The sequence below is a fragment of the Blennius ocellaris genome (genome assembly GCF_963422515.1).
Source record: "Blennius ocellaris genome assembly, chromosome: 13".
NCBI lineage: Eukaryota > Metazoa > Chordata > Actinopteri > Blenniiformes > Blenniidae > Blennius > Blennius ocellaris.
The window spans coordinates 19,804,956-19,822,469 of NC_137662.1; the positions used below are offsets into that span (position 1 = coordinate 19,804,956).

At 41.9% G+C, this 17,514-nt stretch overlaps 3 protein-coding genes across 3 annotated transcripts; 2 read left to right on the forward strand and 1 right to left on the reverse strand.

Annotated features, from left to right (window-relative positions):
• Nucleotides 1-168: 168 nt before the first annotated feature.
• dis3 (DIS3 exosome endoribonuclease and 3'-5' exoribonuclease) lies at nt 169-7,092 on the forward strand. The gene is made up of 21 exons (XM_080507133.1): nt 169-465; nt 775-932; nt 1,640-1,836; nt 1,933-2,006; nt 2,114-2,281; nt 2,408-2,572; nt 2,798-2,911; nt 3,016-3,153; nt 3,331-3,477; nt 3,575-3,691; nt 3,976-4,077; nt 4,373-4,437; nt 4,616-4,700; nt 4,812-4,939; nt 5,199-5,285; nt 5,395-5,551; nt 5,752-5,966; nt 6,056-6,224; nt 6,313-6,471; nt 6,553-6,675; nt 6,797-7,092. Exons 1-21 carry the CDS (start codon nt 247-249, stop codon nt 6,863-6,865), a joined length of 2,856 nt encoding a protein of 951 aa, XP_080363259.1. The 5' UTR covers nt 169-246; the 3' UTR covers nt 6,866-7,092.
• A 1,507-nt stretch (nt 7,093-8,599) lies between these two features.
• Nucleotides 8,600-12,575, reverse strand: bora (bora aurora kinase A activator; the record flags this gene model as incomplete). The annotated part of the gene is made up of 11 exons (XM_080507450.1): nt 8,600-8,620; nt 9,126-9,266; nt 9,358-9,920; nt 10,007-10,166; nt 10,418-10,698; nt 10,903-10,959; nt 11,047-11,088; nt 11,230-11,305; nt 11,413-11,458; nt 11,585-11,691; nt 12,426-12,575. The coding sequence occupies 11 exons, from the start codon at nt 12,573-12,575 to the stop codon at nt 8,600-8,602; spliced, it is 1,644 nt and encodes a 547-aa protein (XP_080363576.1).
• A 405-nt stretch (nt 12,576-12,980) lies between these two features.
• Nucleotides 12,981-16,715, forward strand: mzt1 (mitotic spindle organizing protein 1). The gene is made up of 3 exons (XM_080507528.1): nt 12,981-13,223; nt 13,383-13,528; nt 16,028-16,715. Exons 1-3 carry the CDS (start codon nt 13,172-13,174, stop codon nt 16,049-16,051), a joined length of 222 nt encoding a protein of 73 aa, XP_080363654.1. The 5' UTR covers nt 12,981-13,171; the 3' UTR covers nt 16,052-16,715.
• Nucleotides 16,716-17,514: the final 799 nt, after the last annotated feature.

Consider the following 17,514-nt stretch of genomic DNA (forward strand, 5'->3'; position numbering starts at 1 on the left):
TCGAAACTTTGGTGTCAATGCAGTTAAACGCCGTTCACCAGGACAGCTACGGATTTCTGTAAGGTTTTTAACACCTGCCGTTACTGGTAGCAACAAGAGACGCGATAGGAAGTCGGGTCACAAGTTAACAGGAAAACCAATCACTCCGAAACACCGGGCAAGTAAACACATGGGCGGTTAAACGCTTGGAGTGTGTGAGAGACGGGTTTCAGTCAAAAAAACAGGTTTTGGGGGATTTGATGCATCATGTTGAAATCGAAAACCTTCGTGAAGAAGACCCGGTCGGGCGGGGTGATGAAAGTAGTGCGGGAACATTATCTGAGGGATGATATTTGGTGTGGAAGTGAAGCTTGTTCTGAATGCAAACAGGAGTCCACGGTGCTGCAGAAAGACGCGTGTATTGAGAGCAATCTGTGCTCCTATCCTCATTATCTGATCCCTGACACCAATGTTGTGCTGCATCAGGTAAATCTGTGTGCATTTCTAATATGATTGGTTTCATGTCAATCCTTGATTTTCACTTCCAGCTATTTCTGATGTATGTGCACATTTTCACAAAGTTATGGGCACATTTAGCCTGTCAAAAATCCAACAGTTTGCACAGTAGCAGAAGAAATTCTAATAATGATGTTGATAATAATAATAATCTCTTAATCAGCTCTGCTCGGGCTCAGACCCTAATGACAAAAACAAAACAAACAACCGTCATCATTCACTGTGGATGTGGAGCTGAAATGATCGATGCTTCTTTTGTGTTTTTAATTTGTTCCGCAGATCGACGTGTTGGAGGATTCTGTCATCCGCAACGTGATCATCCTGCAGACTGTGCTGCAGGAGGTGCGACATCGCAGTGCGCCCATCTATAAACGTCTGAAGGACATCATCCACGAGAAGGAGAAGCACTTTTACACCTTTACCAATGAACACCACAGGTACACAATAGATACACGTGATGCATGCCAAACACGTGCAAGTAGTGAGTTGAAGTAACTTTATTGCATATCAGATGATGCAGTTATATGAACTTGTAGTTAAATGGGGCAATACTTTTCTTTAGATTAATGCAAGGGAAACAAAGTACATCATCGGATTGTCATACAGCTGCCCTTTAATTTAAGGCAGCTTCCCCAGCTGCCTTAAATGTTTTTGGTTTAATAATCGAGCACTTCTTGCTGCACAGAACTGAAAAAGCAAAGACAAAATGTTCAAAGTCTTATTCTGTGATCAAGAATGAGCTATAATATTTTAATGCTGAATGATTTAAGTCTGTCACACACGTCAAAACTAACGAATCTGAAAAAAAGACTTCAACTATTCTATAAATCAGCATACCATAGTTATATTTAAGACTGCACAATAACATTTTGTCTGAGCCCAACTCAGCATTCCACAATTCAATGGAACTCGATTAAATCCTTAAAATGAAATGTAACATGACACTAGTATTTTGATGTGATGTTCATGTTAGGATATAGCGGAATTTCTTAGGCTTGTATTTAAGCAGGAATGAAAGAAAACCTCAGGAACCCTGACATTACTGTATGATGTTATACTTGTGTTTTATTGCATGAAAGACTGTTTTTTCACTCACTGTTTTATACATTAAAAAAAAAACATTTTCATGCTGGGAATTTTCTAGAGAAACGTTCATTGAGCGTGAGCCGGGGGAGAGCGCCAACGACCGAAACGACCGTGCCATCCGCGTGTCGGCTAAGTGGTACAGCCAGCACCTGAAGCCGTGTGAAGCCGACGCCGATGGTCTCAAAGTGGTTCTTCTCACTAACGACCAGAGGAACAAAGAGACTGCAGAGGAGAGCGGCTTGCTGGTGTACAAATGTAATGACGCTGATTGTTATGAAAGAAGCAACACACTTTTATGTTCTGGTGGAGAAACTCGGGCTGACCCTTTTGCCGCAATGTTTCTCATTGCAGGTGAAGAGTACATCAAGAGTTTGATAGCGAACCCTGAGCTCGTGGATCGTCTGGCTTTGTCAAATGATGACAAGGTAATCACAATGCGTTTGTTTTTTTCTTATAAACATCACGTTTGCTCTGTTCACAAACTCTGTTGGACATCATTCAGTCACCTTTTTTTTTTTTCTTTCTTCCTCAGACCGAGATCACCAGCAATAAAGTGTTGTATCCAGAGCACCTCCCTCTCTCCAGGATCCAAGCAGGAATTAAGAGCGGCTCTTTTCTCCAGGGTACATTCAGGGCCAGTAGGGACAACTATCTGGAAGCTACGGTCTTTGTCCAAGGAGAAGGAGAAGACGGCACAGAGGTACATGTGAATATTTTAAATCACTACAACAAGACTTCGCAATCCAGACATGTCCTGCTTGGTTAGGTTTTATGTTTGCAAATGCATGAATCGCTGTATGTTAACTGGGACTATATTATGTTCCAGGTTCTCCTCCAGGGTCTCCAGAACCTGAATAGAGCCGTGCACCAGGATGTTGTTGCCGTGCAGCTGTTGCCACGTAGTCAGTGGGTTGCACCGTCCTCGATTGTGCTACAGGATGATGGTGCGGCAAAAGATGATAACGTTGAAGAGGAGGAGGAGGAGAAAGCGGTAAATCTTTTTGCTGTATTGAAAGAAGTAGACAGTTGTCTGTTTAAAGTGAGAAAATGTGTTTGACGTTTGGAATATCTTTTCACCAGGGTTTATTTTGTGTTAATGAAAAGATTTGGGCTGAAAAAAGATATGTTGTGCTCATATATTGTGCAGCTGTTTGGAAACCTTAGTTTGGTCTTTGTATAAATAGTGTGTAAACCAACCTCCTATTTGTTTGAGCAGCTGAACGTATCGGCAGCTGAATCCGTCCGGAAGCCCACGGGGAAAGTCGTTGGCATCATCAAAAGGAGCTGGAGGCCGTTCTGTGGAATGCTCAATGTTTCCCAAATCAAAGAGGTAACCAGAAGCCATTCAGTTTATATTGTGTATTGGGTTTATTTTCCTTTTTGTCTTCATTTCTAACTCTTCCCATTTCTTTCTTTTTTTTTTTTTCCATTCAGTCGACCCGCCACCTTTTCACCCCCGCGGACCGGCGAATCCCACGCATTCGCATTGAGACCCGTCAGTCGAAAACACTGGCGGGCCAGAGGATCATGGTGGCCATCGACGGCTGGCCGAAAGACTCCAGATATCCAAATGTGAGTTTAGACCTTTTTAGACTATCAAAACCTTTGAATTTCATTGCATCACCTGCTCACTCGCTAAGTCTGAAACATAAGTATGATGCGTTTTTGTCTTTTCATGCTGCATTAAAGAGCAAAACAGTCGAGTGTGTTGGGGAGAAGAAAGTCACTCTTTCCCCTCTTTTGTGTCAGGGTCACTTTGTGCGCAGTCTGGGAAGTGCGGGAGAGAAGGAGACGGAGGAGGAGGTGCTGCTGCTGGAGCATGACGTTCCACATCAGGATTTCTCTCAAGCTGTTCTCAGTTTTCTTCCAAAGATGCCGTGGGCCATCACCCCAGAGGTATTTTGTGTTTTTCCGATGCACAATTTTCCTTGTACTTTCATTTATTGTTCGCTTCCTAAATGAGTGTGTGTGAATGTGTTTGTGTGTGGTGCAGGACATGGCAAAGAGGATGGACCTGAGACATCTGACCGTGTGCAGCGTAGATCCTCCAGGATGTACAGATATCGATGATGCACTGCACTGTAGAGAGCTGGACAATGGGAACCTCGAGGTAGACGCCAAGTATTGTAACTACAAAAATAAGTTGGAATGTCTTTGTTTGTATTGGGGGATTCACAATATTGAATTTGTGATCATATCTGATACAATTTTGAACTTCATACTGCCTATTAGATCACAATTAAATGATGATGCTTTTGTCAACCCTTTAAGGTTCTTTGAACATTTTGACAGCTGCATGTTTCTCAGTAGTTCCCGGTTTTGTGCCCAAATAATCATGCATTCCAACTTTGTATTTACACAAGAGTCTCTTTGCATCCTATTTGCTTGCTGCAGGTGGGCGTCCACATCGCCGACGTCAGCCACTTCATCAGACCTGGCAACGCCATGGACAAAGAGGCGGCCAATCGGGGCACCACTGTGTACTTGTGTGGCAAAGTAAGAAAATCAGACTTCCATATTTTCATCTTTTAAACTATCTGATCCTCAAGACAATGAATTTAGACAAAGATGGGGACGGTGTGCTGCAGACCCTTCACAGCATGTGCTGCATGCTTTTAACTGTTGAGTTATTTGATTCAAATTTTATATTTGTATCTGCTTCGACATCTTTTGGGTCTACACAATAATTCAAGTTAGAGTATTCGGGTTCAAGGAGTCTATTGTTGATTTTTTTGTAATCAAGATATTTACTTTTTATATGAAATGTTCTGTTTAATTCTGTGTTTGACAGAGGATAGACATGGTTCCTGAGCTGCTCAGTTCCAACCTTTGTTCTTTGCGTTCCAATGTCGAGAGGTGAGGCACACATACATCCATTATATCAACTCTATTGACAAAGCAGGTGTTCTTCCATACTTGAGCATTAGCCTGAACAAAATCTATAACTTTTTTTCCTTCCTGCTGATGAGAACCGAATGTGCTTGCGTTGTTTGTCAGCAGATTCATGTGAATTAATCTTTATCTCGATTTCCAGGCTGGCTTTCTCATGCATTTGGGAAATGAACCACAAGGCAGAGATTCTAAAGACCAGATTCTCAAAGAGCGTCATCAACTCCAAGGTGTCTTACTTTTTTTTTCTTTTGGAAGAGCGTGTAACAATTCCTTCTGAACAAAACAACCGCTTGCTTTGATTGGGAAGGTTTGCGTTCATGTTTTGCCGTCTTGTTCAGGCTTCTCTCACCTACGCTGAGGCTCAGATGAAGATTGATGACACCAGCATGAATGACGATATCACAACGAGCTTGCGGGGACTTAACAAACTGGCCAAAATCCTCAAGAGGCAAAGGATAGAGAAAGGGTAAGGACTTGTGAATGGTGGGATTGATTCACTTGATGCGGGATGGGAAGTCCATTTGAAGAGCTTCGACACAACAAAATGAAAAACATATTACTGCAGTTTTTATATAGTTTTTTTTTTCTCTGCGGGTGTCCATCTCTAAAGTCGATTTACATATTAGTCTCATGTTATAACGAGCTGTCTCTGCTGGGCTGTTAAACAACTCTTTTCTTCTATCCACGGTCTCATCATGTTTTGTGTCGTGTTTACCACCACTTAGGGCACTGACGCTGTCCTCCTTAGAGGTCCGCTTCCACATGGACAGTGAAACTCACGACCCCATCGAACTTCAGACCAAAGAGCTCATGTAAGTCAGTTTCCACTGAGGTGCATCCTGCAGAGCCCCTCTCAGCGTGTCTTCGTATTTCATGTCAAGTTTCACATGTATATAAACAGACTCGTCTCTTATTCACCAGGGAGACAAATTCCATGGTTGAGGAGTTCATGTTGCTGGCCAATATTTCCGTTGCCCAGAAGATTTATGATGAATTTTCAGAGTGTGCTCTACTGAGGAAACATCCGGCGCCGCCTCCATCCAACTATGACATTCTGCTGAAGGCTGCAAAATCCAAAGTGAGCGGACTAGAAAAAAAATGCTAGGCTTTTGTCTTGGGCTCATTTAATTTATTTGCTTTGTGACAAAAGAAGACTGTCATGGCAAATGATCAGCATCTTCATAATTTGGGCTGAATGTTATCGTATTTTAATATTTGTTATTTTTTTTGTCAGAAAACATATCAAAATGTAAAGATTTTCTTTCCATCGATTGTCAGAGCGTGGAGATCCACACAGACTCGGCAAAGGCGCTGGCCGACTCTCTCGACGGAGCCAGAGTGGACGGCTTCCCGTACTTCAACACGCTCCTGCGCATCCTGGCCACGCGCTGCATGATGCAGGCCGTCTACTTCTGTTCTGGCATGGACAGCGACTTCCACCATTACGGCCTGGCTTCACCCATTTATACACACTTCACATCACCCATCAGGAGGTATGAGAGGAAATCTTGCGTGGCTGGTTGTGAAGACTGTCACCCATTTGTATCTGTTGACGTCCTCCTTTCTGTCCTCGCGTTTGCAGATATGCAGACATTATAGTGCACCGCCTGCTCGCTGTCGCTATCGGAGCAGACGGCACCTACTCAGATTTGATGGATAAACATAAGCAGTCCGCTCTCTGCAACAACCTCAACTACAGACACAAAATGGCTCAGTATGCGCAGAGGTCGTCCGTGGCCTTCCACACGCAGGTGAGCATTTGGGAACGCACCTGCGGCCATGTTGCAGCGGTAACGATTAACCGTCACGCACACATTAATACGAATTATGTCTTTCCAGTTGTTCTTCAAGAGTCGAGGCATCTTAAATGAAGACGGATTTGTTCTGTTTGTGAGGAAGAACGCCATCATTGTTCTCATTCCCAAGTTTGGACTGGAGGGAACGGTCTTCTTCGACACCAAAGACAAAGTTGCTCCCAATATTGTTTTTGATGAAGAGGTACAAACCCCCCCCCCCTTCCCCCCATAGTCTAATTTGTAGTAGCTGGAGTTGTCTAAGATGTATCCTCTGCATGTGCAGGGTCCTACTCTCACCGTGGAGCAACACACGTTTCACATATTTGACAAAGTGAAGGTCACCATCAGCCTCGACGCCTCAAACATTCAGCACCAGAAGATCCGCATGGCTCTGACTGAACCTGTGGTAAGGATGTGCTGAACAACTTTCCAACATTTTTCTGTTCGTGTAATTGTTTGGGAGTTAAGGAAAAACTGAAGTATAGCAAGTTCTGAGTGCACATTTGCTTGAATTTTCTTTTTCCCAGATTCCTGGTGTGAGTGTTCCACTGCCAGATGTTGAACCGCAGGTCAAGAAACCAAAATTGGACCGTTGATGTAAAGAAGTGGAGTAAATCACCCTGACCACAGGACTTTTCTCTATATCCGATGTCAATAGATTTAAAGTGTGCCTGTTTGTCACAGCAGGGTCAATCAACTTTGTACCACAGTATTTGTTAACATGTTTTGGTTTTTTTAATTTGGTGTTCTGCTCTGTCCTCATTTGCCAAATACAAGGGCATTGGACTGCAGTCATTAAAGCATTTCTTTTATCAACCTATAATGCTTGGGTGTTTTTCTGAAGTAGAGTCATACCAGTAGAGTGTACAGGTACTCTTTTTCGTCTCACGACTCATACAAAAAGCATTTAATTGAAGTGTGGTTTGTTCTCATGTAAGTGTCCAAGTTGTATCCCGCCTTAGCACAAAGACACCTAAACAATCACAACATTAGGCCTTATTTCTTTATCAAGTCAAATTGACAAAAGATTCAGTACTGTATGCGGACGACTGCAGTTGTGGGACTCAGTGGCGAGGATGAGGCTCCATACAGGGTGGAGTGGCTGACATCTTGGTGCAGGTTTCACAACCTTGTCCTTAATGGCAGTAAGAGAAAGGAGATGGTGATGGACTTCAGGGAACAGCAGCCCGTAACATAGCCCCCTGATTATCAACGTTGCTGTGGTAGTGAAGGTGAGCAGTGTCAAGTTCCTCGGTATTCATCTGGCAAGGGGTTTGTCCTACACCACCAAGAGACACTGCATCAGCAATCATCAGGGACACTCGCCACACTTCTCATGGACTGTTTTCCCTGCATCCCTCCGTAAAAAGATATCAGAGCATCCAGTGCAGCCAGGTTCCTACACAGTTTCTTCCCCCAGGCAGTGAGAGCACTGAATGAACAATGAAATATGACTGCAAAGGACGGTCTGCACCTTGACTGCTCTTTATCACGTAAAATTACTTAAATTTAATTCTGACTGCCTGCACTTTTTATGTTCTGATTTTATACTGGTCTTAACTGACAAGTACACTATTTTACCTGCCTGTACTCTTATATACTATTCCCCGTTTTTAACCATGATTACACTATTTAATTTTCTTGTACTCAGTACAACTTAAATGACAAATAAAAAACCTTGAAAATATTCAGTACTGTGCAAAAATCCAAGTTTATGCAACAACTTTGATGTTAGGTACAACAAGGTGGTGAAGAAACGGCTCATTCAACATGAAATTCTTGAGTGGTATTCAGTGAATCACATTGTGCAAAAAATATACTAAAATCTCAAATTAGATCCACTTGTAATCTGAACTTTAAACAATGCATCAGTATTCTATGATAGAAAAAGTGTTGTCCAAATAACATGCAAACAGGCAAATTTAATAAAAAGAAAAAAAACAATACAGCACAGAATCACCAGGTCATTGGTGTTGGCACCAAATAACACTGCAATTATGATTAGCATCAATACAGCATTCAAGCTTGATCAAGAACCGATATTTTCTCCTTTCCCTTTTTAAAATGTTTGCATCGCAGCCAATTCTTCGAATAAAATTTCAGCGCGTTTCAATGGAGATAAGATTGTCTGTTGACTTGGCTTCTTGTTGATCCCCTCAAATCCCTTCATACCTCGTTTAACAGTTGATACCTTTCCGTTTAACCGGTTCGTCATGAATCCTTCAGTGGTAGAATAAAATGTATATTTGATTGCAGAGGAAGGAAAAAAAAAAAATCACTGCAAGCTTCAACTCCAGGAGGAATCCTTTTGGTTGGATAAACCAGGTGGCTCAGTGATAAGGATAAAATACCTGGGTAAGGGAAAAAAAAAAAAAAGTTTAATTCACTGAAATATGATCATACCAAATTTCTACCAAGCAGTGGTATTGAAGGACATTTTAAGACTTATTTCATGATTTGAACTTGGTCTTAATAGAAATAATGCAATACAGCACAGTAAGAATTTGCCAAAATGATAGTCTGAAGTTATTGCTCCACAATGTTTTTGAAAAAACAAAAAAACATGATACCTTAAATTAGTATATCATTCATATCATTGAAAGCTCAGTCAGTTTTCTGTGTTTAGTGCAGTGGATCAAACATGCTGACATAAGTTTGCTTTTGATTCGTAATAAGTGTGGGAGGGAAACCACCGAATGATGCCCAGGCAGCATTTTTTTGGGATCAAGAGCCTCTTGTGACAAAACCTTCTATACCACTCATTTTTGCAGACAAAACATTCAATCCGGTATTCTTGTTAGTTTTAAAGACACGCCGACATGTTCACAGCCTGTGAATCCATGTATTCATACGTACCTTCACTTTAGTGTGTCGAGGAACTTGGAAAGTGTCTTCTATGAGGTTGGAACTGAACGACTCTTTGCCGTGAGAGTCCGAGCTGAGGCCGTCAATAAGACTGGCAGTTCCTGCCGAGGTAGTGTTGTAGCCACTGTCCACCTGAACACACACAAACAGTCCATTAGACACAATTAATAAGGAACTAGAGATTATTCATGCACACTGAAAGGTGACAGGTTCTCTCACATACCTGCATGCTGGAATCACATCGTATGCTGCTTTCTTCTACAAGAAGAGACACAAACATCTGAGAGCTTTCTGTTGCCGACATGTTGCCCATACGAGAGCTGGTAAGCTGCCCTAGAGGTCTTCCATCTGCCTCTTCCTCATCTCCCAACTTCCCCTTTGTTTCCGCCTCTTTCTCCGCATCCATCATAAAAGGTTCTGTAGCAGTCGGACTAACTCTTTCAGCATCAGCAGACTGACTGCCCCGGGCCTGGGGTGAGAATGATTCCAGTTCCATAGGATGGAGAGAGGAGGTGGAGAATGAAAGAAAGTGGTCATCAGCCTCTATATTCTCCGGAAGCTTTTGGATGGGGACTGCAGTGGGGAGGGGAGGTGAAGCCCAGGAGTGGATTCGGGATCTGAGTTTGGATCTGGAGGTGTACTTGGAATAATTGTGAAAATGTAGCTGGAGTGGGGAGCAGCTCCGAATGGGAGAGCAGCCTTCCACAAAGGGGCTCTCATTGCAGGAGCCACCCGTCTCCAGAGGAACACCGAGTGGGGTCAAATTGCTTTGCAGCCTCTTCTCGGCTGGAAACAGAAAAAATACATAAGACATTACTCATTATCTCATACATCTATATTTGGCTCATAGTCGTAGAAAACAAATAGTCTACCTGAGTTGTTGGGAGTGTGTGCATGGGCAAGAATCGGAGAGATTGTAGGGGAGCCTCGACCTGCTGGAGATGACCGATCAGGAAAGAGAGGACTACTGATGCTGCCGAGGCTGCAGTCTCGAAAGCGGCCATTTTGGATGGGACTGGAAGACAACTGGCCCTGTGGTAAAAAATTTAATATTTTTTTGTAAGCTTGTCATGTCATTTTGGCTTGGGGGAGAAAAAAAACAAAAAACAAAAAAACAAAATCACATTAGGCAGACATGTTAGCTGCGTGTTGCAATGCACCTGGCCTGTCAAGTAAAATGCCAATTCCCGCTTTATAGGTATTCAAAGTTCTCCGCTTTCTTGGATATTAACATTACAAATGGAATCCCAAGACTGCAGCAAATGAATCACTTCTTGACTCACCGTGGATGGAGTCTGAGCTGAGATGCCACAGGGCAAAGGGGAAGAAAAGACAGATGATAAAGCCCTTTCCTGGGAATCTGTAACCACTCCAATAGCTTCTTCTCTGTTGTGGAAAGAGGACCCCTCGTGCCCCACACTGCCCCTCTCAGGGCTCGATGGACTGGAACTGTCACAGCTGCTGTAACTGCCTTGACCATCGAGGAAGAGCTTTCGCCTCAATGAGGAGGAACTGAGACTCTCCGTCACAGCATCACACGCTTCTTCATAACGGTAATAATCTCCTGAGAAAGAGAAAAACAAGAAGTATATTAGTGACTTGATAGTAGTTGTATTTACAAACGGGGGATAGTTAATGAGAATGAAGGAGTCTGTTGCTGTTTGCCATCAGGCAGTTGAGATCGTCTCCGGCACGTCTTGAGCTCCAGTTCAATAAATCAGTACAGAAGATAGACGGATAAACATGTAACTTTGATCCAGACACTTACCAAGTACTTTCTCCAGATCAAATTCCAAAGGCAGTGAAAGGGTTGTCTGACATGAAACTGTAAATTAAACAAAGCAACAACAACAAAAAAGTTAGTTCCTGCTTAATAAATTTAAGAAAGTAATGTTAGGAAAAACTCATCTACCTGAGATCTTTTCTGGCTCTTCAATCATTGCTGACAAAGAAGCTATAAATCCAAGGAGGGGATGAAGGAAAAAACACAAAATCATTCATAAACCTAAAGAACAATTTTAAAACAAAGTGATTACAAACAAATGCTGAAATACACAGTCAGTGAAAGGCAACAGGGACGGAAAACATAACTCACTTTTCTTATACGTTTGTATGCTTTTGCGGTCTTCTGGGGCCCAGGGAGATGGAACAATCGTTCCTTTGGTGAAAAACTTAATTGGGTGACAGGGGAGTATATGATTAGAATGAACAAAATGCTATTGTAGTAGAATTTCAATAATGATGCAAAAAGATGATGAATTTGATCACAATGCCATACCTGCTCGATAGCATTCTGACGTTTTTCCTCGATGTCATAATCTGTCCTGAAATATAGTAGAAAGAAACTGAATAACCCAATTCTCAGCAATCTTTGAATCAATCCACATATTTAAGACAGGTAAATAGTCTTGTTTAAGAAAAAACACAATGCTTTTTCCTTCAGTGCCTACCTTGTTTGGCTGAGGTAGAAGGACTGTCGCTGAATGTCCTCTGGGTCAATGTGTACTGGTAGAAGACTGGCCATTTCATCAATAGACCAGTTGAATTTAGGAGGAGTCTTTGGAGGAATGAGAAGAGGAAATGAGTATAGCACAATTGTCAGTACGATTGTGGATAGATGGGTGAATGGATGGATGGAGGTCTTATACTGTAAGACCACTCATAAAAGATATGTCCCAGTGGAGTTTATTGCCACTTTAGTTACAGTGGTGACCAAACTCAGGCTCAGGTTTCACATTTGCTCACGGCAGGCATTGGGGAGCACATTGTGAAAGAGGCCAGAGAAGTGGACCATGTGCACTCAAGTTCTAATAGCCAATTTTGGCTTTATTGTATAGCCAACTGAAGATAGCTGTAGATTTAAGCATGGAGTTATGTTCTCCCTATGTATGCATGGGTACTCCCACAGTCCAAAAACAAGCATCAGTGACTCTAAATTGCTATGGATGTGAATGTAGATCTGTGCGACTCTCTAATGAACTGGTGATCTGTCCAGATTCTATTCAAATGTGGCCCAACTGAAAGTTGGATGAAGTGTTTTATTGGCTATATGGTCACTTTCCATAATCATCTTAATCATATCTTCACATTTTCTTTTGGATTGTCTTCCCTTGTCAGTCATTTTATAGTCTTTTTGGAGGCCCTTTCAGTGATATGTTTCGGTAAATACGGTGCTTTATGAAGCTTTGTATTGCTGGGTTGGGAGGTGATGCATGCTTCCTTGGATACTAAAGTGTGATAGAAACAAATCCATGATCCGTGACAAGGTAAAGAAAGTGTGTCTCGACTTACAGCTTTAACAGGCTTGGACTTGAAGACAGACGGAGACGGTACCAGTGGTTCCCGGAGATTGTGGTAGTCATTGGGACTTTCAAATGGGTTTCTAATGGAAGGCCTCCCTGGAGTCTCTGGCGTGATCTGGAACTCAACTTGATCCCCCATGTTTCGCTAAAAAAAAAAAACACATTGGAAAAAATAACAGCACGTATCCCAGTGAATACGAATGAGAATCACATTTCAAGCGTTTCCAAAGTCACTAAAACAGTCGTCATTCATTTCGAGCCTTCGGTTACTGCGTCGCATCACGCACGGTCCAAACATTGTTACTAAACCGATGGTACGCACTGTGAACATGTAAATATCTGCCGGTTGGTACTTACATCGGTCAATTGAGCAGATCTTTGAACTCGAAATTTAAAAAGATCATTAAAGAGCCAGCAAAAAGCAACCCGCACAAACGACTATTTCAATTTTGACTACGCAGCGTGTCCGCCAATAGGGACCCGGCAGGAAGTTGCGGAGGGCCAATCAAAACATCCCGTGTCGTCACTTCCGTTATCACTTTTCTCTGCTCGCTTTCTATCTAGCAGCTAATGCTAACGTACTGGTGATTATAAGTCTTTTTTGTAACATTTCATATGTAGCGAATACAGAACGCCTGACTTTGCTTCAACCGCTTTGATAAAGTTATTCACCTTAAGTCGCGTCTGAGACCGTTTCAACCAGCGAGCTGTAGCTTACTGTTTTCATCCGTCACTATGGCGAGTGCGGCTAATGCAAACCTGAACGCTGTCCGGGAAACTATGGAGGGTAAATATTTACTGACAACACATGTTTAACCTATTTGTTCAATTCGAGCAGTGATCGTGTTTGCGAACCACAGAATTTAACTGCTCTGTTGCTCAAGACCTGCCGTCATCAGTTGCAGCGTTGACACTGATATATATTGAAGCTGTATTTCTTAAACAGTGCTGCTGGAGATCTCCAGCCTTCTGAACACTGGTTTGGACATGGAGTCTTTATCGATATGCGTGAGACTCTGTGAGCAGGGCATCAACCCCGAGGCCCTGTCTGCAGTCATCAAGGAGCTGAGGAAAACCTCAGAGTCTCTTAAGGTACAGTAGAGAATCTCCTTTTACAGAAATCTCACATATATAGTAATTACAACCGGATAGTCAGTGCCCTGATGCATCAATACTGACACGTTTTTTTTTAAATCACATTTGAACTGTGAAAACTGAAGAGGAAGCCAGCAGAGAAGAACTGGGTTTCTTTCTAAAACCAACGTGAAGCCAAACGTCTGTATTGTAAACATACTGAAAACAATGAGCAGGGAATTTTCTAAGTTGAATTGGGGGAAGATAAATGAGACTCAACTTCAAATCCATGCCAATATATGAAGACTTCCCAAGGAGATTGATAATTACTGTAAATCAAATTGAACTGATTAAATTTCAAGTCAATCATCAAGACTGTCTTTACAGATGTGGATTGGAGGATTATTAAATACATCTGCATTGACTTTTCATGCGCGAAACCTCCCAGTCATCCTTCATGACTACATTAAACCGGTGCCACACTAGTAATCCATCTCAAAGGTACATTGGAAAAGTTTCGTGAAGTGTGCTTTGGAATCTGCTCACCGCCTTCTGTTTGTTTCACTTTTAACACCAATCGGCTCTATTTACTCACTTTAATGTAGACGAGGGTCAAAGGGGCTGTGCCACCGTCGACAGGTTGAAGGCAAAGAGCAAACAAAGAAGGACAGGCAATTGCTCACAGATCAATACCACCTTGTAGTTGCAAGCAAGAGAACAACAGGTCTTTTGTAATTCAAGAAAACCCTTGCAGGTCAAGGATAAAATGGAAGCTCCACTTAAAAAGTGGTTTGAAGCCACTTTGCTGTGCTGCTTGTCCTTTTGCACATCTGTTCATATTTTACATCATAGTTGTCTTTTTTGTGCTAATTAGATCACATAGACAGTGGCTTCAGTTTCCGTGGAATAAAAGATTATTTTTGCCACAAAGGTTTTGCAATACTCACAAAACAGTTTGGGAAGTTAGGGGTATTCATATTTTTGGATGGAATTTCAGAATCAACCTCAAATAGACTATAACCTTTACAGTTTAACCTAACCAATGTACACCTTTAAATGCACAACTTACTATTCTTAAAAAAGAAGCTTAACGGAAACATTCACAACAGGTGTTTTATCAATGAAATTCATGGCATGAATCAAACAATACATTTCCCGGTTCAATTAGAATTGGTATTTAAACGGTCCCCCTCATTATGCTGTTCACACTTGGACATCGTGAGACCAAGACGACACCTGATATTTCATCAACAGTACCTCGCCATTGGAAGCTTCAAATAGGACATTTTCAGACGGATGTGACCACTGAGCTCAGAGTGTCATCAGCAGGCAGAACAGAGATACAGAGCGACTGGAAGAGTCAGAGAAAACATCCAAATGGATGTCCTTGGGCCACATCCCACACTGATGACCACTGCATTGTGATCAGTGCCTCTGTAGGACCGGATGATGAATGCGCCTTAAATCCAGGACCATTTAAATGAGGTGAGAGGCACCAAGTGTCACGTTAGACCATTGGAAACTTTACATCAGTGTGGTCTTCATGCAAGACGACCTGCAAGGAGGCCTGGACCACACCACCAGGCACAGGCTCATGGTCTTGCACGGATCAAGAAGTGCTTATGCTGGATGAGGGACCAGTGGGCCTCAGTCCTGTTCTCTGATGAAAGTCCATTCACGTTGAACAAAAATGATGCAGATGTCAATGAGAGCACTATGCTTCTGCAACTGTTGTCATCAGACAAGCCTTTGATAGCGGAGGTGTGTCTAGTCAATAGAGAACTGCAATTCACTTTGTGAATGGTCCAGTGACAAGCTCATACTAACCTGAATAACATCATTAATCTAGTCATTGTGCCCCTGCATTAATAAAACCGGCCTAATTTCATCTTCTTGGATGACAATGCTCCAGCTCATAGAGGTGACATCATTATAACGGCTGCAAGAGACGCTGACCTCAGTTAGCGGGCTACTTTCTCCAGACCCGAATCCGTAGAAAAACTCTAGGATCAGCCGAGTTGCTGTGTTGAGGCTTGTAACTCTGTACCCCAGAACCTCTTGAAGAAGAGTGGGACACCACGCATCAGCAAACAATAAGTGCACTTGTGAAAAACATGAGGTATTGTCAAACTGTAGTTGATGCTCAAGGTCACATTACGAGTTATTGAAACGTGGACATTTTTTCTTTGCCCTCCACTATTGTTGGCTTTTGTTTCAATAAATTGTTTGAGATATGGAAATCGCCACTGCTCGCTTGTACTTGATTACCCTATTTTAGTGGTGTAACATCACTGTAGCATGAATGTTTTTCAGTTTTACATAAATCTCACCCGAAAGCCAAACATCCCTAACGTTTTATGGGATCCAATACACGTACGCAATCTGTATTTGTCATCTGCTAAATGTTTTTTTTTTTTTTTGCTATTATTTGTTTTCTAACATATTGTGCAATTTCTGATGACTAAACACTGATTCATACCAGTGAATCACTCACGTGTGTATTCATTTCTTCTTCAGGCCTCTGAGAGCAGTACGAACTGAAGATGAAACCAGACCACCTCAGTGTGGGACTTTGAAAGGCATCGTGAGAACATGCTCTATCTTTTGGATCTATACACCTCCCATGAACTCTTGTTGTCTGCCTCTCCGGTGACTCATACACTGTGCTTTGACTTGCGTCTGGGTTTTTTTTTTGTGTCGAGGCACCAACCTGAAGCACAAGTTAACTCCTGAAATAAGATCTAACTCATCCATGCTGCCTCAAATCTAAGTGCAGTTCAAGGTGGCGGTTGTTGTTTTTTCTGACATTATTTGTAATTTGTTCTGGTTTTTATTGGCATTCTGCCAGTGTATGTGAACCACTTATTGATTATCTCCAATTTGTGTTGCACTTTTCATCAAATATTTTTTTAAATGCCTGTAAAATAGTTCCGGATTGGATTAAGAAATTAATTAATTGTTCAAAAATATGCATTTAAGGTTAGTTGGCAACCATGTTTGTGACCTATTGTTTGTGTTGAGCCTATGATGTTTACCCCACCACAGGGGTCCATCAGAACCTTCAATCCTGAATTGAAATTGTAGAGAAGATTGATGGATGTTTATAAATTTATACGTTTCTCCAACTAAATCATTTTCACTGTGTTCATTTTCCATGCAGCTGAGGTTGGTTCAGTCTGAATTAAAATGTTACAGTCAACAGCCACCAGATGGTGTTGTGTTGTGTTTTTCTCATTGAAGTTAAAGATGCGAGTGTTCTCTGTAAATCTAAACACTGATAACACATCGTTTGTTGTTTGTTTGTTTTTCCTATTAATAATCAGTTCCGCAAGTAGTATTTATGTGGGTTTTTTTCCAATATTGGTAAATATATAACACCTAATATTTGCTTTTTTTCCCCCCACAATCTGGTCTTTGATCCAAATTTAGGATTTAAGAGTGTATTTCCTTGTCATATCCTAACAGGAATTTCATTAATGGGAGGTAATTTTCAGGAAGGAGTTGAAAAAAGGAAATGCTTCTTCCTGTCAGACCAGGTGAAAAGGACAACGATTTTGGTAGAACACTTGCACAATGCAGGGCAAGTCTACCTCACCAAAATGAAGACATGAACAAGGGTCATTCTTTGCAGCAGGATGTCCTGTTGCACTCAGATGCTCCTTTATGCTCACGCTCCATCCACAAAAAGTACTTGAGATAAAATGCAAACTTGACGAAAAAGAAAAATGCTTCTTTGATCAACAAGAAATGAAGCTCCTACCTCGACCAACCAATCACACGGCATTGTTTTGTCTCTCCCCTGTCTGTAAAATAGCTCTATTCATCTTCTGGATGAGGAAAAAAATGCTGAGAGCACAGAACAGTCCTCCATAGGCCAATATACAGGCTACAGGCGACCTCTTATCCACGCAGGCCCGTGTCTGAAGCTTGTAAATGTCTGTGTGTGTCCTCCTTTGTGCGAGAGTTTAGGTGTTCATGCAGCGATGTGGATGTCTACAAATGAG